At 33.2% G+C, this 22,720-nt stretch overlaps 1 protein-coding gene across 1 annotated transcript; it reads left to right on the top strand.

Moving 5' to 3' along the window:
* Positions 1–4,794: 4,794 nt before the first annotated feature.
* Positions 4,795–21,457, top strand: Pdcd4 (Programmed cell death 4). The gene is made up of 5 exons (XM_072528927.1): positions 4,795–5,018; positions 5,375–5,813; positions 15,771–16,280; positions 18,464–18,794; positions 21,192–21,457. Exons 2-5 carry the CDS (start codon positions 5,456–5,458, stop codon positions 21,322–21,324), a joined length of 1,332 nt encoding a protein of 443 aa, XP_072385028.1. The 5' UTR covers positions 4,795–5,018; positions 5,375–5,455; the 3' UTR covers positions 21,325–21,457.
* The last annotated feature ends 1,263 nt before the right edge of the window (positions 21,458–22,720 follow it).

Genomic DNA, 22,720 nt, shown 5'->3' with positions numbered 1-22,720 from the left:
TGGATCTATTCAAATATTTGTATACTTCTAAGATGCATCTGAAACACAAATATTTTTGGGTTATACTTTGTTGCTGTTTGATCTAAATATATCTGGAGTAACTTCTTCTATTAGGAAATTGAAATCCTATTGGATCACTGTCGGATATCCGTAAGCCAAGACATTCTCAAGAAGATTGAAGGAGGAAAAGATGACTGAGGTCTTTGTTTTCTTTAGTTTCATTCTGAATTTTTTACAAATTGTTATAATTTTGGCCATCAGCCTTTCTAGTAATTCTTATATCTGGCAATATCATATTTTAATACATCTTCTGTTTATACCACAGCCTTCATCAAAACGTTTTCCAAGTATATATTGAACAATAAAGAGGCAGAACGCAACCCTGTCGCTTTCCGTTTGTATTGTTGCTGTTTTTACATTTCTATATTTCTCAAATTGAAAAGGGCTTTTGTTGTCGTTTCCCTTAGATGACTTTATTGTAAGAAAACAAAAATCAAAAGGAATCTGTTAACCATCATATTTCACGCTGATCAGGCTAGTTGAAGGATTGGCGAGAATGACAGTTCTTTAATTGCCTAAAGACAAATCAAGCTAGATATACAAGAAGAGCAAAGTAGGAATACCGTACCCTAAGAAGGAAAGAAAAGAGATTACATGGAAATAAAAAGGCAATTTAAAGAAAATCAGTTAGAAAACATAGAATGTCTAAAAAATCAAAACGAAACTCGAAAGTTCTACAGAAATAAAAGCAAAATGAGTAAAGAGTTTAAGCGAAGAATATGGAGCTGTAACGATGGAAAAGGAAATATCCTAAGTGATAGTGCCTCAATATTGAACCAATGGGTTGAATTTTTCGACGCAAAATTTAACGACCAATTATATCAAAGAAGCAGATAACGGAAAAGGCAGTCCGAGACACACGACTTAGAAACGGCGGTACTATTTACAATAGATCGATACAAATCTTAGCATACGCTGATGACATTCGCATAATAGGACGTACCAAGCGAGATGTTGAGCAATATTTTCTAGAATTGGAAAAGTCGGCGAAGCAGATCGGTCTAGTCATCAACAAAAACAAAACCATAATAGCATTTGGAAGTCATATCTTTGAACGTGTTGACAGCTTCACATACCTTGGACTCTACGGACCCCTCCTCTATCTTTTCTCATTCGTTAGGATGTAGTGGCGTCATGTAATTTGTTTGACTATTTCTGTCGCATTATCTCTCTCCTGTGCATGTTGTTTTGCTTCGGAGAATGAGTAACCAGGCATGTCCTTTATTTGGTCCGACCATCGTACTGGAGATCTTCCTCTGGATCTTTTCTGGATTGTCGAGCCAAAGATGATAATGATGACTTCCCGGGAGGCAGTGTACAGTGTGCCCACTCCAATTATTTTCTAAACCATAAAACTTAATAAAGTGTCGAGTTGTTGAACTAAAGCACTTGTAAATTGTTTTTATGATACTTTAGTGACGTCATTAAACCTTACGGACGGCGTCATTTTGTGAAATGATTTTATATGGGAGTATATGCTAAGTAATACTTCATTTAACAGTATGTATCACGCATAAATCGAGTGACACACGATCTTTAAAATGAGGTCTTGGTTATTCGTTGTGAGAGTTGAAAAATCTTGAAAATCTCACCTAACAGTCGATAATAATGTATTATAAGTAAAAAATAAAGCAAAATGGTGTACTTATGCTTCGATAACGTGTGGTGGACTGTATCAGAGTTGGTATATACTCTGGACTCATGGTACATCATTGTACCATGCTCTGGACTGTATTCATCTCCCCCTGTCGGCTATCCTCGTCAGGTATTTCTTCAAACCTCTTGTTACTCGATGCAGATGTCGGATATGCAGGATCGCACTTGCACAAACACTTGTCCATTTAAAATAATTTTTATTCGTTTGTTATTTTGAATAACTGCGCCTAGAGAATTGTCTGCACAGGACATTTCTTGACAAGTAAACACATGTTAAAACTAATCACACTCGACTAAAATAAGAGATCTATCTGTAACATTAATATATCAAGACAATGAATATTGTCAGCTAAAAAAGTAGAAGTTTGTGACATATGTTTAGACTACCTGAAATAATGTAATTTTTAAGTGAATATCTAACTATTAAGTATAAATATTTCGTATGTGCGTACATTTTGGCGTTATTTAGCCCATTTAAAATAAAAATCAATGACACAAAAGACCGTTATTATAAGGACATCATATGCAGTTAAAAATAGTGTTCATTTAAAAAACGAGATTTTAACCGTGGACGCCTAAATTAATCTTCCAATTGAGGAATTTCATTTGACATATATCTTAAACTTGAGTGACAATTATATATTATTTATTTTAACTTTAAGTATAGTATAATAATTTGAAGGCGAGTTAAAATTAACTACTATGTATGTATATATGTAAAAAAAACAAAAAACGAATGTACGCACATAACGAACTATATATTTCTTGCCCTCCAAATATAAGGGTATTCTCTAAACCTAAGACATTTTATCTATATCTCCTGCCAATATTTTGTACAGATTTGTTGCACATCTTGCTCTATATTTTATAAATTATATGTAACTCTAAAATCCCGTGAAATAAAGTCTTCAAATGTAACTATGTAGTTGTTATTTTATTATCTGCGAAGTCAAGATGCTAGAGATTTAGAGTTTCCTAACTACTTATTGTTGAAGTAGATATGCGAAGTGCAAATCACTATAATCAAGAATCAAAATTATACGAGGATAGATTGATATTAAACTAGCCTTTGATAGATGGCGCTACTTGATACCGAATTGGTTTCGGTGTTGACATTTGCCATTCATGACATGACGTCTGTCAAAATTTTAAGTTTTAAAAACAATTAGTTTGGTTTTTACAGCCGTCAAAAGTAAGCAAATTTTGTGTTTTCGGAGAAATGGAAAAAGTCGAGTATCGTTCGGTGATTAAGTTCCTCCACAAAAAGGGTAAAACGAATGTGCAAATCAAAGCCGACCTGGACGAAGTTTATGGTAAGGTTGCACCTTCGTTAGCAACAGTAAAATTTTGGAAAACGATATTTGTTCGTGGTCGTACGAGTGTTTTTGATGATGAGCGTCCCGGGTGGCCAAATGAAGTCACCACGCCGGAAATGATCAACAAAGTTCATGACATGATTATGGCATATCGTCGAATTAAGCTCCGCGCCTTAATAGAGGTCCTAAACATATCCTACGAACGAGTACACAGCATCATTCACCATCATTTGGACATGAAAAAGCTATCCGTGCGATGGGTGCTGTGTTTGCTGACAATCGATCAAATGCAAAAACGTGTGACCACTTCGGAGTCGCTTTTGGCGATGGTACGGCGCGATCCGAAGGATTTTTTTCGCCGATTTATCACCATTGATAAAACCTGGGTGCATTATTACACATCGAAAACCAAAGAACAGTCGAAACAGTACGTACTTAGTTTGTCTTATGTACGTACTTGTGCTTACTGGGTATCTTGTTTAAAAAGGCGATTGGCTCATAGAAGCATTGACAGAAAATATGGTTGGCAGAGAACGTGTTACAGATTCGTCAAATTCTATACTTACTAGAAAGACTGTGGTATGTAGGTAATTTAGAACTAAACAAGAGTATTTCTTTGTCCTTTTTTTTTTTTTCTGATTCCTCTGAAGTTTGTTATTCATGACCATTATATTGTTTTTGGATGATAGCTGTATTTTCATTAATACAATACTTTGGCAAGTGATGTAGATTTATCTAAATCTAGAATCTACAGTATATAAACTCAAAAAACATTTATTTTACGTTGGTTAATGTGTTCAGCAGTTTTATCTGAATTTTCGCAGAATCTACATTTAGCTTTGTCCACTTAACCCATTTTACAGAGATGTAAGTTCCTTTTCCTATTTTCGAACATCCTCGACTATGTGGGTTTTGAGGTAAAATGCAGTGGATTTGCAAGTATTACTTAATTATTAAGAATTGATGATATTGACTTAAAATCGAGTTTTTGATTAGTTTCCTAGAAAGATGTTGAAACTCGCACACTACAACTCTAATTGTAAGTTGCCTACATCTGGCGCAACTTAAGGGGTGTTACCATACATTTTTTTTTTATTTTCTCGAAGGACTATAATAAAGGAATATGTGTTAGAAGAAATTTATACCTATTAAAAATTATTGACATCAGACTAGACATGTTTTATATACATTAAAAAAAAAACTTGACGTATTATTTTGTTAGGTTGCTGTCTACACTACTGAGTAAAGGCCAACTTTGTAAAAACGTGGTTTCTGTGGAGGCAAATTTAAAATGAAATCAGTATCTCCTAAGTTCCTTCCTACACAAATATTTTTTAATTATCTACAATTCAAAAAATATATTTTGTTATTTTTTAAGAAAAGTTCTCCCTGTCAATGTTTAAAATTACAAATTGAAAAAATATAAGCATATATAAAAATGTATAATTAATTTTCGAAGTTCATACTGATTCATTACATAATTGCCCGTTGTTGTAAACAAATGGCATGATTAAAGTATTTCTATTATAGGTAATTTTACTTAGAATATACTTATTGATTCGTGGAATTTTCCGGCATCTACCGCTTCATAAGCACTTTAATACCATTCAATATAAATACTTTACTTATGTACAAAATATGGTATAAAAACTAGTTTTATTTATTTCTAGTTATATTTTTAGAACATGTTTTTTTAAATTCGGGTATGTATCTTGTATTTATAAATATAATAAATCTGCACACTTAATCAGTTCAGTGTTGATTGTTGTCTCCTTCGTTCATTGTTACGTATGTTTTCTCTTTCTAACTCATAACGAATATTGTGAAATAGCAAATTCGTTGTAGGGAAGACGTTAAGAAAAAAATCGATGTATTGTTCATGTACGGGCGGTTGTGTTGAGTAGCGTGTTGCGCAAAAAGTATTTCTATATATAAATACCTTTTTATTTTCTATTATACATTACCAATTTTTCATTTAAGTACCTGGTGAGTTAAATATCCATTAATTCTGGTAAATCTTCTCCTAGTTGTTCTTAATTATTGTTGTTTACTTCGCACTATAAGTAACCAGCTGGGATGGTTACTTTGTTATTGTTTACCTCATGCATGCCGTTTCTAGAATCATCCAAAACCGATTATTTTCTATTTGTTTTGTTTGCTTCTTTTCACCATAATAGAGATTGAATATTTAGCTTAATTTAACATATTTCTTGTGTAAAATATGATTTAAACTCCTATATTTCGGAAAGTCACGTAGTCCAACACATGACGTGTAACCCAAATCATAATAAACAGAAGTTTTATTTTTGTAAATAGCCCATCAACCTATGAATTTATTACAGGTACCAATTATTTTCCACTAAAACTGAAACTTCGGCAAGTGATAACAACATAAAAAACATCGTTTTTGCGTTGTAGCAAAAATGGCTTCAGAAAAAGGGGATGCCAGTGTTGATGTTACCGAAGAAGTCGACATGGAAAAAGCCGTCAACGAAGAGCTCGCGGCCAAAGAAAATGCCACTGCCGGCGAAAGTTTGATAAAAAGAAGACCCAAGAAAGTTCACAGACAAAGTTCTAAAGAAGGAGCTCTCCCAACTGGGTTCGTTCACGGACCTAGATCTTGGAAAAACAGTCGCCGGTCGAGAAATGGATTTGGTAGAGGTTTACCGAAGAAGAAGGGCGCCGGAGGTAAAGGTGTTTGGGGCCTCCCTGGATCTGAACTGTTGGAAGCTTATGAAGATATTAATGATCCAAATTTTGATAATGAAAATATGAGCAATGGTTAGTATACCATCTATTTTTTGTAAGGATTGTAATATTTTGATAACTGAAATATACTATATATTTCTAAATAATAGTAAACAATACCCTGATTAAAAAACTATGAATAAATGGAATATTTTTGCCATACCTTGAATTGCATCATTTTTTAAGTTTTTATTGCTAATATTTACTAAATGAATATTTTGTACACTTAATTGACTCAGTCTACTCTATTTGATAACCTGCTTCCAACTTTTAAGATGTTTCATTTGTATAATCTTAATTTCTTTAAAAACTTCTGTTAATTCTTGTGCCATTGCTCTACCATAAATTTTTAGTCACATTTATTTTTATGAACATGTTGCTATTCATTCAAATGATCTTTTCTTCTTCTTGATTTCTTCTTTATCCATTCTATATAGTGTTAGCTCTTGTGTGTCTTCTGGCATTAATCAGAAGTCTGTTTGTTTCAAATCAAGTGAGCAGTTAGGAAACCAATTCTCTTAGATTTGTGTGAATTTTGCACACTTATTTTTTATCTCCTTTCAATTATATGTCATCCATGAACCCCTTAACTGAACTTAGAGTTTTGTCCAACTTTACTTTAGAATGTGTATGGGAAATGTTGAAAATACATTTTTCATATTAAATTTTCTACTTAATATGGTTATGTTAGAATTTTAAAATTCCTCCAATAGAAACTAGAAAGGCAGAAAATGTGACAAAACATTCAAGTTACTGCGAAGAAAAAGCCAGTTTAAATCCATCCAGAAACTCAAAAAATGTTTGTTAAAATGTCGCACCCTTAATGATAAAGTGGCACAACTCAAAAAATATGATTTTGCAGAAAACGCAAAAAATGTTTCTATAATTACTGTTATCTCTTTTGTATCATTGTGGCTGCCGAACCTATAATACTTGTAACACAATTCTTTTCAAGAAAAGGAACCTTGTACTTTCCAGTGTAATCTGTGCAAATATCTTGTAATGTAATAATTTTGTTATTAATTTTTTGATTTTTTTATTATAAAAAAACTTTAAAACTAAAATCGTTTTAATCTGAAAGCATTATTAATGAATGTCTCAATTTATGATTGAAAGTAAATCTACAACATAAGGACTATTTTTCCTAATATTTAATATTATAATTTAAAATTATCTATTGTTGTAAAATAAAATGTGTCAGTTTACTACTACATCAATGCACTAAAATTAATGTTATGTTCATAGTTCTTATAAAAATGACTAAAGGTTTTTTTAGGTGCATAAAATAAAAGACCTAAAGGTTAGAAAAATGATTATTTAAAAATTAAAATTAAAAATGTGATTAAAAAACATTGACAACAATAAAAAAAATTATTTAAGCATTTAGTTAAATTCTGCATAATAATTTGGAATAGGATTCGTTGAAATCAGCTCTTTGAGATCTTTTTTCTTATTTTCACTTAATTCTATTTTTTTTGTCATATGTGTGTACACAGTTATATCCTCTAGGGCTCCAAGAGAGGTATTTTCTTTCTTTTGTTTTGTATGTTAATTTCAAGAAAAGTATCCTGTTTATAGGACATTTTATAAAATAGCCTAAATGGATTTTCTTTTTTAACCAACACGACTTTAATTTGACCTTTTCTATCTTGTAAAAGTTCTCCATTAATTTCGGTATGACTGCCATGTGTACCTTGGTTATCATCTTTTACGATGTCATGTTGATCTACTTTTTTAAAATTCATTCGCATCATGTGATCCGTAAAGCCCAAAGTATTGTTCTTTCTTGGCTGTTCAGCATTTGTATATTTGTACCTTGGTATGACATCTTCAGTATTAGAATGTACTGCACTTAGCCGACATTTCTCAAGGCAAAGTGGTTTAATACTTTGAGCTTCAATACCTTTTTTAGATTAAAAATCTAAACGTTATATGGGCCTTCTAATTATCATTGAAGTATCAGTCAAAGTTCTTTCTTACATTTGAGATTGCATAACCATACTGGGTCACCTATTTCAAAAGTTATCACGGTAGTATACATGTTGAGCCTGCCTTGGCTTTATCACTTTGAAGTTTCAAACTTTTATGAGTAAATTCATATACTTTTTCCAAATTTTTTTTCAAATTTTCGATGTACATCAGGAATGAACGTTCTTCTTCACGACGAGGCAATTTTCAAAAAATAAGGTCTTTAGGAAGCTTTATTTCTCTTCTGGTGATCACCATCGATGGAGAGTAACCAGTCGCTTCATGTTAGGAATTTCTGCAGGCTAGAAGAAATAGAGTAGTTAATCTGATTCAAAATTTTGTCTTTGATCAGAATGTAACTATAAATGAACTCCATGTGTTCATATGTGTGTTATCAATGCTTCTGCTACTATAGTTACTTCTTGATTAGGAAGGTTTGCAATTTTAGGCCATTTTGAAAAATAATCCATTGTAACCAATAAGTACTTGTTTTTTCCCTCTTTCATGGGAAGTGGATAGAGAATATTCACTGCAAATCATTCAAAAGGATATCTGGAAAGATTTTACCATGACTTTTTGTTCTAGGACTTTTACTAGCATTACATAAATCGCATTTCTTTCAACAATCTTCTATGTTTCAGCGACAATAGATCCAGTAAAAAATATGTCTCGAACTCTGACCAGTGTTGTTTTGACTTCAAAATGTCCTCCAGAAAGCTGCTATAAAGTTGTTGTAACACCTAATTTTAAACCAATTGTTGAGATGTACATACTTCATCAGGAATTTCCCACTTCCGATATAATAGACTATTGGAAATATTTAGATTTCTATTGACTCCAGTATGCCTTTATAGTTCCACTATGTTTGGTTCTTTGCTTCCAGATAGGTCTTACACCATTTTTAAGGCATTCTTGTATGACTTTTAAGTCATTATCTTTCTTTTGACTCTTTTAAGGCTTTTCACTGTGGTCATCTAGAGAGTTACTTCTTTAGTTACATTATTTGCCATTCCAAACAGGGTTCCCTAAAAAGAATATCGACATTATTATGAAGATTGACCTTTTCAATGTTCTGAGTCTCTCTATCTATCTGTATCCAACGAGAAACTTATTCTTCTGGTTTTTTAAAATTCGTTAGCCACTTCAGAATGATATGGTCAGTTCTAGACATGTTTTCCAGCTAAGTCATCTTAAAACCATCCCCATCAGATGTTCAAACAGAGCTGGAGCATTACAAAGACCAAATAGTAAAACCTGGAACTATTTGCCAGTACATATCAGCTTTTTAAATCTAAAGTCGAAAATAATTTAGCATCAGATAAAGTGTTTAGTGTATCATATATTTGTGCCAATGGATAATTTTTGTGTAACCTTATTTAATCTTCTGTAGCCTACAAAAAAGCGAGTAGACCCCCTTTCTTAGTTATTAAGACTACTGGTGAACACCAGGAGCCTAAAGCTTTTTCTTCAGTAGAGGAAGAATATCAATATATAAGAATCCTACTCTGGTAGAATGCTGGTATCGCCACAATAGGATTGTTTTTTGACCTTTCTGATTTCTCTTTTGGATTAAAAATCAACATGTTTCTGCATTTTCTCAAAATCTAATACATACTGCCAAATATCAAAGGTTACCGTTTCAAGTGGCCCACTCTGTATATATATTAATCCTTTATATTATTTATTAATACAATTCCATCATTATATTTTCCAATTAAATATTTTATATTTCAAATAATAAACATCTCAGGCTTACATTTTATCAAAATATGTTTATCAAAAGTAGTAATAATAAATTATCAAAACAATTAAATTGTTAACCACTTTTATCTCATTTTTATATTTATATACATGGGATTTTTATATGTATTCACTGATACCCCCACTATTTAATTGTTTACAATTGTTAACTGAATATTATAAGCCTTATCAACGACTTTTGTGGGTTTAAACCAACATAAACAAACATTTTAACGAAGACACGATAAGGCTTCATATCGCTCCCGCTTCACTCTTGTTATAGTAATAGGTAGTCCCTACTATAATAATTTTATACCATCTTTCATAATATGAAAGATGACATTCAGAAGTTTTAACAGAAAATCCCATTTATAGATCGATTTCTATAGGTTTTAAAATTAAACACATCAGCTGACTTTATAGGTTAATAAAATACGGGGGATAAATATATTATTTTTATATTACTATTTATATTTTTCATACAACTGACCTGTTCAATAAATTCAGCCATATTTTTTTGACATCCTCTATTTATACACTATTGGAAAACTATATGAAAACTTTTAACTACGCAAAACTATGAAACGACCTAACCAAATCCTTGGAGAACAAAATATACAGAACATTATGTAAATTTAAGGAGTGTCATTACAGCAAGACACTAAACTTATACAGGTTCCAAAAATACACAAGCCAACATAAACTTCAGACCAATTTTCAGCAGCTTGGGTTCTCCATACATTAACTTCCTCCTATATTCTATACAATCCTATATAATAGATATAATATATAATACAACCATTTGCACTCAACATGAACACTTATAAAGAATACATTTTCTACAAAAACTAGCAGAAATAGATACAAACCCAACATGCTATAATTTATTTGTTACGAGCAGTGGTTCCTGAGATACAACTGGTCAAAGTTGGCCGGCATTTGCGACGCAGTTATAATCAATAGGATGATAATCTTTAAACCATTACCTCTTTCTTTCGGAGGTCTTTCTCGACAAAAATGTTCATATCTACAAGATATTTATAACATAATATATTATAATAATAAAAACCATCGGTATTGCGCTTGAAAAATACAAAAAAAAAAATAGGTTGAAGCAAATTGAATTTCAAATATCAAAATCGGTATACGTACAAAAATGATTTTCTCGGCTTCCAATAAAGCAAAGAAAAAATCGATTTGCCAAGAATCGGTGCGTCCTAAAAAAATATTTCAAATAAAAATGTGGCTGAGACAATTTTGAACAAAAATGTTTATTGGCACTTTTTGTGTAAACTAAACAGTTCTCTCAAAAAAATAATATCGTTAGAAGCGACGCGGCTACGCGTGCGAAATCAATTTTAAAGAAAATTTGTATCAATTTCGATATCTTGATCAGAGTGTCCTATCGACAAAAATAAAAAGCGTTTTAAAGGTGAAGAGTGCAGATTTCTTGTGCAATTTTTGAATTTTGCCGCAATTAAAGTCAGTTGCTATTTTTAACAATTCTCATGAAATTATTAAAATTGATCTCTTTTCCGTTTACCGGACACCATGGAATTTCCATTGTTAAGTTCGGTCTTCAAAACCTGTAGCATTAATTTTCTGTTTTGATTTTTGGCAACAAATGTGAGACATTTCAAATATGCCTAAAAAACGCTAAATTTAAACTTTTACATTACAAACGATCGGATAAATGAAGAAAATTGCTTTATTGGAAGATTAGGTAATGAGCTGCCAGTTGCAAACAAATAGACTTTAGTTATTTTGACATTAATGACCTGTTCACTATTCATTAATGACCGATGGAAAAAATATTGGACAAGACGTACGAAGTTTATGTGACAACCGATGGACAAGACGTATTGTCGAGTGGAGGCCAAGACACGAAACACTACGGAGCAGGGGCCGCCCACCAACCAGACGAACTGACAACCTGAAGCGTGTTAAGACAGGACAGATGGAAATATGTTTATATAGGAAGTATTGAAAATAGCTGGTTAATTAATTAAAGCAATAAATAATGAAATAAAATATATGTGATTGAATATATGAAAAAACAATTAGCATAACTCATAAATTGTTATCAACTTGTAAGAGAATTGCAATTACCATCTGGTGAAATGTGTTAATTGGTATGAAGGAATGGACGACAGCATCACTAAGGAGAAGTGACATATTCGACGCTAGACCGTAGATGTGAACCATCTATCTTCGGTTCCTGTTAACTACTGCCCGTTTCATAGGTACAACCCTTACCTAGGTGATTACTATTTTAGTGGGAATAAGCCGTAATTGAAGATTACTTATTGTGGCTTATTCCCATTAAAATAGTAATTACTATAAGATGCTTCAGAACAGTCTTACCCATGCAATGGAATTATTTACGGGAGGCCTATCTTCAACAGTGGACTCAAATGATGAATGTAAATATACAGTACATAAATCTTTCAGCTGGACATAGGAAATATACATTGTAAGTGTGGCAACTGCGCTTATATCCTTTTCACCGATGAATCGTCATTTTTAGTACGGGGCCTAAAATAATCCTTTAAGAACACGGTATTGGTCTCAACATCGGACCCAACGCTCTCATAAACTTAGTTGACCGGTATTTCAAGTGCCCATGTAATTGGTCCATTTTTCAAATAGGATGGTCAGCTAAATATCTTGCTCTTTTACAAGATAACATTATTCCAACTATTCAGAATCTCCCACATTTAGGTTTAGAAGATGTCTGGTATTAAGAGGATGGCTGTTCCGTTCATAATGCGCGTATCGTGAGAAATTATTTAAACACAATTTTTCAGGATCGCATTATAAGCCGAACAAGCCAAATTAAATGGCCTGCGAGATCTCCCGATTTGGCTCTCATGGATTTCTTTTTCTGGAGACATTTAAATCCACCGTCTATGGCAACGATCTTTAGAGGACACATAATCTAGTTGATTTAGAAAATAAACTGCTAATAAAGTCTCTTAATAATTCTAATTGTAGGGACGTTCACGAAATTAATAACAAAATTTTAAAAGAAACTTACCAAATAGCTTTAACAACTTTCACTAATCTTATTAATTTAATTCTATCAACTGGAGTATTTCCAGAAGTACTAAAATACTCAAAATTACTACCAGTCTACAAAAAAGGTACCAGATTCCTCAAAAACTGACAATTACAGACCCATAAGCATTGTTTCTACTTTTGGGAAAGTTATTGAAAAGGTTATCAAACAACAATTTTATTCCTATTTTGAGTCAAATAATTTAGCAACTCACAATACGGATTCAGAAGTGCTCATTCTACTACGAACGCGGTATTTAATGTTGTGAGCGAGGTGATTGAGGGGTTTGAACGCGGCAATCGCATAGCAATTTCTCTTTGCGACTTGTCGAAGGCTTTTGATTGCGTTTCACACGACATTTTGCTCTACAAATTAAATTACTATGGAAGCAGAATATTCCTCTTAAGCTTATAACTTCTTATCTATGTGGCAGACACCAGCCGGTAGCGTCTAAAGGCCATCTCTCCGATTTTCTATCCGTAAAACATGGAGTCCCACAAGGTTCGGTCTTAGGACCTCTTTTGTTCATTATTTATGTCGAAGATTTGCCTAAATTCATATTTCCTTACAAAACCATACAATTCGCAGATGATACGACATACGTTATATCAGGAAAAAATAATGATGATTTAAAAATGTCTTATGAGGAAGTTTCTACTAAATCTAGCTCATGGTTTGTTGCAAACAAACTAAAACTTAACTCTGATAAAACGCAAAATTTGGTTATATCTGCAAGTAACTTAGACAATGATCGAGATAACAAAGAGACTGTTAAACTATTGGAAATAACCATAGATAATCGACTCAACTGGTCGGCTCATATCTCACAACTTAAGAGAATACTATCAAGTTTATTGATAGAACCAAACTGAGAGTCACGCAGAGAAGAATGGAGCGGTCCATGTTAGGAATAACTCTGCGAGACAGAATAACCAACGAAGACATCAGGAGAAGAACCGGAGTGACTGACATCATCGAGAAGATAGCAAGACTAAAATGGAGATGGGCAGGACACATAGCCAGAATGACAGATGGGCGATGGACAAAGAGGTTATTGGAATGGAGGCCAAGGGAAGACAAGAGAAGCGACGGTCGACCACCTACAAGATGGACTGACGATTGAAGAAGACTCAATAAAAACTGGATGAGAGCGGCGCAAGATAGACGGGGTTGGAAACATGAGGAAGAGGCCTATGTTCAGCAGTGGACTCTTGAGGCTGGATGATGATCAAGTTTATTATTTGTTTTTCGCCAACTAGCAAGGGTTGACATATTGACAAATGACATAATGACAAATTTTTCTTTATTCCACTCTCACCTATTATATGGGGCAATTCAACAAATGCACTTCGAATTTTTAGAATGCAAAAGAAAGCTGTCAAGATTTTAGCAGGGGTTAGTTATCTAGAACACTGCCGACCTTTCTTTATCAAATTCAAAATTATGCCGCTACCTACTCTGTTGATATTTCAAGTTCTAACTGAAATTCATAGAAAACGTGCCCATTTAATAAAGCAGTCTGATGTACATGTTCACAATACGCGAAACTGTTACTACCTACAAACAAATCGCTGTAGATTAAGTCTTTCAGAAAAAAATTGTCTTAATTATAACTATTACAATTTTTTACCAAAAAGTATTAAACAGCTAAGCTGTATTAGTTTCGATAAAGTTATAAAAAAATATCTTCTAAAACATTGTTTTTACTGCTCATAAAAATTTATTAATCATTGCAGAACATCCACAGAACTGCTTACTGTAACTTTGCCATAAATGTTTTTCTGTTTAATATGTGTTCTTGTTTGTATCTATTTATATTCCTTTTTTAATACATGTATTTTTTTTTACTTGTACAAACAATATTTTGTATCTGTTATGTAGTTAAATAAATACTCTAATTTACTCTGCTATGATTACGCCACAACAGCTTGCAAACATAAGACAAGCATTTTATAATAGAGTAGATTGTTGTCTTGCAAAAGAAGGTGGTATATTTGAACCTTTTATTTGTTTACTTGTTATTTTGTACAGTAGAATGTATTGTTTATTTTTCAATTTCTTTAAATGAATTGTTTATATAGCCTACAATAAAATTTTGCAAAGGTTTTTAACTGCATTGCAATAACTTTAAATTATTTACGTAGCAGCATTAACTCCCTCGATGCACAACCAATAATTGATACTAAAAGTTAAAATTAAAACGTCTGCGGCCTTGACAGCAGTGGGCTTAAAAAAGCGCAGTCGCCACACTTACCTCAATGTATATTACCTATGTCCATCTGAGAGATTTTCGTACTGTATAATGAAATAAGTAATTAAAATATATAACTAAATAGGTCATATTATAATAAAATAATAAGAATGTTAAACATAAAATATTTAAGTAAATGCTAAACACGTTTCCCAAACGCATTCTTCTTCTTGTGGTGCCTATCTGTTACGGATGTTGGCTACTAACAGGGCAATTCTAACTTTATTGACTGCAGCTCGAAATAGTCCTGAAGTGGTCAAGGAAAACCATTTTCGTAACTTCTGGAGCCAAGATATTCTTCTTCCTGGTCCCCTCTTTCCGTAGACCTTTCCCTGTAATATAAGTTGCAGCAGGTTATATCTATGATAGTTTCACATTATATGTCCAAGATATTCTAGCTTGCGCTGTTTCACTGTGGATATAATTTCACATGTTTTATCCATCCGACGTAGAACCTCAATGTTTGTTATTCGGTCCACTCAGGAGATCCTCAGTATCCGTCTATAATCCCACATCTCAAACGCCTCGAGTTTTCCCTTGGATGCCTCGGTTAGTGTCCCTGATTCAACCGCATAGAGCAGCACTGTAAACACGTAGTATCTCAATAAACGGATTTTCGTTTTTAATGATAGGTCGTGGCTCTAACCTAACCAAACGCATTAACTGGATAAAAGCCGCATAAGATAGAGACAGATGGAAAGAGTGGATGTCCAGCAGTGGACGGGTAATGGTTGATCATGATGAATATCGAGAACGGAGCTGGAGTGATAGTGTGTTATCGAAATTAGGTTTTGCTTATGTTTTAGGATCGTATGACTAAGATATGCCATTTTTATACAATTAACATGGCAATTTTTAGAATGGCAATATATTAGATACTTTTTGTATTATTGAGATTATGTAAAATAGGTCTATTCATTTTACATATCAATTTTTCAAATGATATATGATTTACCCTTGCTTTTTTTAATAGGTGACATAGAGCTTAAGGCAGTTGTACCTGAGGTTTCTGATGAAGAAATCAAGAAAAAAGTCGAGCCAATCATTCTCGAATATTTCGAGAACGGCGACACTCAAGAAGCAATGCTTACCATCGCAGAGCAAATTCCTGTAAAAAGAAGAGATACATTGGTCGAGCAGCTCATAGAAATAGCAATGGATCATAAACCTTCGCACAGAGAGATGACTTCCGTTCTCATCTCCGATCTCTTCCCACATACCATAAATGAGTCTGACATCAGCAAGGCGTTCGAGAACTTGCTGGCGAACGTAAACGATTTAATTCTGGATATTCCAGACGCTCCTACAGTTTTGGGCAATTTTGTAGCCCGTGCCATTGCAGACGATTGCATTCCTCCCAAGTTTATTATTTCTATTAGAGAAAAGAGCGACAATAAGCACTTCCAGGAAGCTGTCAGCCGTGCAGATACACTACTTTCTATGAAACATGGTCTGGTACGGCTGGATAATGTTTGGGGAGTTGGTAAGTACTGTTTTATTTAAACTTATAATTTATAATAATAGTCATTTTGAATTTACTTTTAAACCTACTATACCTAATAGACTAATAGATTCGGTTTTTAGATTTTCTATTATAGTCTTGATTTCTCCCATTTCGTATATTTTTCTTCACATTTTTCTCTTTATACCGTTTTGTTTGTTATTTTTTTAACTTTTTAAACCGCATCAACTATGGACTACTTAAGTCTGACGTCACAATGGGCGGGGCTTAGAAATCGTTTCCAAACATTTCTAATTCCTGTATATTTGTCTAGGGTGTTCCATTAAAAAAAACACAACTTTTGTTCATTCCGTTATTCCGACCTACCCTATATAATCGAAAATAATTTTAAATTATAGACGTCCTTGATATACATCAGTTTCGATATAAACATTTTTTAAAAACGCCATAATTTAGCCGTAATAAAAGAAAGCCAGAGGTTTGGCGCACCCTGTATAAAATACGTTAATTACAAATTGAGTCTTACAGTGTTTAATTGTATTACAAGCTTTAATGTGCGGTAAATTTTTTTTTTTTTGTTTTCCACTAAATTAAGGTGAAGTGATATTGAACGGTATAAAAACGTTCTGATAGCGGTTATGACGTATGCCCTGACTCCAGTCCTCAAATTAAGTGAAATTAAAACCATCCCAAATTTGTATTGCATGATGTATAGTGATTCTGTGTTAAGCTGTGAATTGCTGTTCATCAACAAGGACTTTTTTGTCATTAATAATGATTTCAATTGAGTTGAATTTAGAAATTGTTTTCCATTCAGAAATTATTCCAAACTAAAGCCGTACCTTGTATATAAATAATACAAAAATAGTATCGAGGTGTGGCCTGATTTTACAACAAGTTTATTTACCTGTTAGTGTATTTTTAAACTAATAACAATGTATGTGCTGTAATGGACGGATATTTCTATTATTGCGTGACTAAAACTAGGAAGAGGTGCCAAACTCATATGTAATGAAAATAAAAATTATTTTTAAAGTCAGAACGACGCAAAACGTGTTTACTATCAACGATACTTTCACTATTTACGTAATCTTTTAGATTGGAGTTTAAAATAGCTAAATAGTTTAAAAATATCTATTTCACTGTGTGTAATTCACATTTTTTTCTCTGTCATCAAGATAAAGATTTGAAAAAAAAGTTTTCTACGACCAATAGAAGTGGAATTACCTTAATTTCTTAAAAAAAATCACAACTGCTGTGTTTATAACAATTATGAATTAAAATTGGCGCCATTCAATAGTTGAAGGCCTATATTTTATGAGGATATAATTTTCATTTTTAAAAAACCGCTATTTATTATTTTTTTTAGAAGATGCGATTGGTTTAATTTAATACTGCAAAAACGTGCAGTACAATGACAGATAAATTGACGTAGAGTGAGATAGAGGGGGAGTTGGAGAGCGAAAACGATATAGAGAGGGAGGAAGTGAGAAAGAGAGAGAGGGAAAGCAAAATGGCGAGAAGCGGATGGGACTAGAGAGAGATATATGAACAGAGAACGAGATAGAGTGAGGGGAAGAGAGCAGACATCAAATGAGGGAGAAAGACTGAGATATACAGATTAGATCATCTCACTATATATATATATATATATATATATATATATATATATATATATATATATATATATATATATATATATATATATATATATATATATATATATATATATATATATATATGAGAGAGAGGCATAGAATGAGTGAAGGAGAAGATATAGAGAGCGAGATAGAAAGAGAGATAGAAAAGTAGCGTGGTAGGCAGAAGGCAGAGAACAAGACAGTGACACAGAAAATGCGAGAAAGAGTTATATATAGAGAGGGATGAAGATATATAGAGTAGAGCCAGATGTGGAGAGAGAAATAGACACAGGCAGTGAGACAGAAATCTAGAGTGTGAAGTGGGAGAGAGAGAGAGAGAGAGAGAATGAGGGAAATAAAAAAGAGAGAACTTTTATTGTTATTATGTAAAAATGAGACTGCCGAAATTACCTATGCTTACGGAGTGTGTTTACTTCTTTACTTGGTATTGGGAGGGAGAACGGATATAGAGAGGGAGAGAGTAGGATAGAGCGTATGAGATAGGCAGAGAGAAGGACGAGAGAGGTGAAATAATTGTGACTTATAAATGAATTCTTATTTCAGGTGGAGCTTTACGACCAGTAAAAGCTTTAACTCGTCAGATGTGGTTACTACTGCAAGAATTTCTATCGTCGAGCGACATCGACGAAGCCAGTCGTTGTTTACGGCTTCTAGAAGTTCCCCATTTCCATCACGAATTGGTCTACGAAGCCATCGTAATGGCCTTAGAAGCCAATAGTGCCGCAAAAGAGGAACAGCTGTGCAAACTGCTGAAATCATTCTCCGATGCGATTTTGGTTACCCCGGATCAGATGGAAAGAGGTTTTCTGAGAGTGTTCGATGATCTTCCTGATATTTCGATGGACGTCCCACTGGCTTATATTATCTTAGATAGGTAAGGAATAACATTGTTTTATTTTAAATGGTTCATTTTATATACAAAAAATGTATTACTTGTACCTTTTATTACTCGGTATATTTTGCCTAAAGTTAATAAGTAGTTATTTTTTGTGCCATAAAATACACCTGTTAGGAACAAAATTTGTTAATTTTACTTTATCAATCATGTACAGCATGGCCAAACAATTTTTTTTTTCCTTAGAAAAGTTACGCCACTGACGGCACTCTAATTCTGACTATAGTTTTAAATTTTTTCATATTTTTTCGTTGTTAAAACGTGGACGATAACTTACTTTAAATTTAAATGATGAACAGTGTAGAGATGGCGCTGCTATAGTGTCAGGAATTATATTATTGTGAAATTATACTGTAAGTCCACGTCTTTGGTATTGTCTGTTTCTAAATTCAGTAATTAATCTTTTCTTATTGCACCCGCGACTACTAAAATCAATTCAATCTATATTGGAAGTACGAAATAGTTTTCAGGAAGGCTATCCGGAGTTTGTGGACCGATACGGTCTTTTAGGATAAGCATATGTAATACAATAATTAGACCAATATTATGTTACACAGCAGAAACAATGACAAAAAGATGAAGATTTACGAATAGTGGAAAGAAAGGTCATGGGAACCATATCAAAACAAATGAAAACATATCAAAATGAATACAGAAGCAGAAAAAATGCTGCAAATATTAATAAAGTACTAAAAGAAGATATCGTGACCAATATAAAGCAAACCAGATGGCTAGATCACGTCTGGAGAGCAGGAGATGAAGTTTGACATACGTGATGATAGAATCGAATCAACAAGGAAGAAACAAAAAGGGGAAGACCAAATCAAAGTGGCTTTAAGAAGTTGTAGAAGACTTAAAAAATGCAAGAACAAGAGAAATACAGGGAAAAAATTAAAGATAGGAAAAAATGGACAGCGATCGTTAAGAAAATAGCATAAAAAAACTGATCCTCCCAAAGAAATAGGATCTAGAAAGCTTTTATGGCTTAGCCCCACATCATGATGTACTGTACAGTCATAAGTAATTCTGCTAATTTTATAGTAACATCCTCACAAGGGTAAGCCTGTTAAAGATATAACTTCATTGTCTAATGTAGTTTTTTGTTTTCATTTTTAGTATGTTTTGAGAAAGAGTTAAATAAACTCGAAAGCTTCTTCTCTTCTTCACGTGCCATCTCCGCGACGGAGGTTGGCAATCATCATGGCTATTCTGATCTTAGATGCTGCTGCTCTGAATAGTTCAATTGATGTGCATCCATACCATTCCCTCAAGTTACGCAACCATGAGATTCTTCTTCTTCCTACACTTCTCTTGCCCTGGATTTTCCCTTGTATAATCAATTGAAGTAGGTTGTATCTCTCATTACGCATAACATGCCCCAGGTATTGCGGCTTTCGTGTCTTGATGGTTTCCAATACTTCCATTCTTTTGTTGATTCTTCTCATGACTTCGTTGTTTGTTACATGCTCGGTCCATGATATCTTCAGGATTCTTCTATACACCCACATTTCAAATGCTTCCAACTTTTTAGCAGTCGACGCGTTAAGTGTCCATGCTTCTATCCCATAAAGCAGAGTCGAGAAAATATAACACCTTGCCAGCCTAACTCTCAAGTCCAATTTTAGTTCTCTTGCACAAAGTATCTTTCTCATTTTATTGAAGTTTGTACATGCTTTCTCTATTCGAAGTTTGATTTCTTTGGAGTAATCGTTTCTGTGATTAATTATATTAAGATAGTGGTAGTTTTCAACTTGTTCTAAAGCACTACCGTTAATTGTCAGGCTTTCACCATTCTTTTGGGTTTTTGATATCCTCATAAATTTGGTTTTCTTTGTGTTTATTGATAATCCATATTCTTCTCCATACTCAACTATCTTGTTCATTAGCTTCTGGAGGTCTCGGAGGTTGTCTGTTATTATGATAGTATCGTCCGCATATCTAATGTTGTTAATTGGTGTTCCATTGACCTTGATTCCTGCTGTTTCTCCTTCAAGAGCTCTTTTCATTATTTCTTCAGAGTATGCATTGAATAGTAATGGTGACAATACACACCCCTGTCGCACTCCTCTTTTAATTTCGAACTCTTCTGATGTGTATTCATTAATGCGTACGTGTGCCTGCTGTTTATAATATAGATTTGTTATAATTCGAAGGTCATTGTGTAGTTTAACAATCCTTAAATAGTTTTACTTAAAGGCCAGTATTTGACTAGAAAACCCAAAATATCCATATGTATTAATACTCACCTAGTCACTAAAGCCCTTTAAGAGTTTAAAGCTGTTAAAGGGCATTAGACGAGGCTAAAGAATGGCCCCATTAAAGAATTTAAAAGATATAGTGACTCAGTTATTAATATTTGTTCTTTTTGTTTTGCAGATTTGTTGAACGGTGTCACACAGTCGGTTTTCTGACCGAAAACGTTATTAAAAAGATGCCATCTCGCGGCCGTAAACGATTCGTATCTGAGGGCGACCAACAATTTTTTAAGAATCATAAGATCGAACACTAAGGAACACCATACCTACAAGTAGTTTTTCATGCATTTGTATTCTTTCTTACTAGCACTAGGTGCTTAACATGGAAAATTGATCGAAATGTTACTTTTTGTATATGTTCTATGAAATAAAGATTATTTCAAGTTTTTTTCGAATTTGTGTTCCTTTAGACAAATAATAAGATCCCTTACTTACGTAATAAGTGGAGCGACGCTATGACTATTTATATACTATTTTTACTGATAATGTAGCATTTTAAAATTCTTTTATATGTATTGAAATCATCCCGTATTATGCTAAAACACCGAAATGTTATTTCAATCCTTTTTGCACCACCGAGGTCGATAATAGACACATTTTAAAGTTTGTTTATATATCACAGACGCGTATTTCTTTGGTATTTTCTTTTATCGTTTCCGATTAATATTGTGCCTGAAATAAACATCCACTTAGATCGCTGAGAAGGTTTTGCGGGAAAGATAATTACATCACTCTTCGTAAAGCTGCTGTCAAGAGCAGTTGTTTTCGTTGTAGTGCGAATTTAGCTTCAAATTCCTGAATTTTTTCGTTTTTCGTCCTTTTTATGGAAAATATGTAGTTTGATGAGCAGTTAATAGTGCAGTTAACAAATTTGAAAGATACCTACATGTTCCATAGTTGAGTTAAGGAGATGAGTTTCCAAAGTTTGCGTCTCGGTGCTGGCTTCCATCCTCATTTTGTTTGTCCATGGTCGTCGTTCCAGACTATAGATGCAGTTTCTTGCGTGGCAGTGAATCTTCAGTTCCACCCCAGAAATTTTAGTAAGTCCAGTTCCTAACCTCAGAAATTTTAGTGAAATCCAGGTAACTCTTTTGTGTTGATTTTTAAAGGAAAAAAATAATTAAGAAATTGTAATAATTAAAATTGTAGATGCTAGGGCGTGTCTTAGCTGTCATATTAATTATTCTCAGTTTTAAGATTTAGTATTGACATATGACAGTTAGCACTATTTTTGACATTTGGTAAATACCTAATCATATTTGAGATTTTGTTTTTCAAAAAAGGTTAGCCTCTATGCATAGTTTCATTCAAAAAGATATTTTTTTATTTGTAATAATTTATTTCTGCTACAAATTGTCGCCCATGAACAATTGTAGTATCTCCAACTTCTAGAGTTTGTAACCGGATACGACATAGTAAGTCTGTTTTTGATATTTGTGTCTTTAGGAAGGAAGAACCTTTTCTTTCATCCAGCAGGAAGATTCTTCAAAGCGGCGTCCATTTTAAATACCTTTGAGAACCTTCTTGTGTTTTTGTTTCATTTCTGTAGTTACCCCATTTCAGTCCCCTTGTCATTCACTTATCCACGAGACATGTGTTGTAATATTATAAACAAATTTACCTACTTACATAAAAAAGCTGTGATAGCTT

Source organism: Diabrotica undecimpunctata, chromosome 4 (genome assembly GCF_040954645.1).
Source record: "Diabrotica undecimpunctata isolate CICGRU chromosome 4, icDiaUnde3, whole genome shotgun sequence".
NCBI classification, from domain to species: Eukaryota; Metazoa; Arthropoda; class Insecta; order Coleoptera; family Chrysomelidae; genus Diabrotica; species Diabrotica undecimpunctata.
Note: the sequence above shows the minus strand (reverse complement) of the source record. Positions and strands in the feature narration are given on the sequence as shown.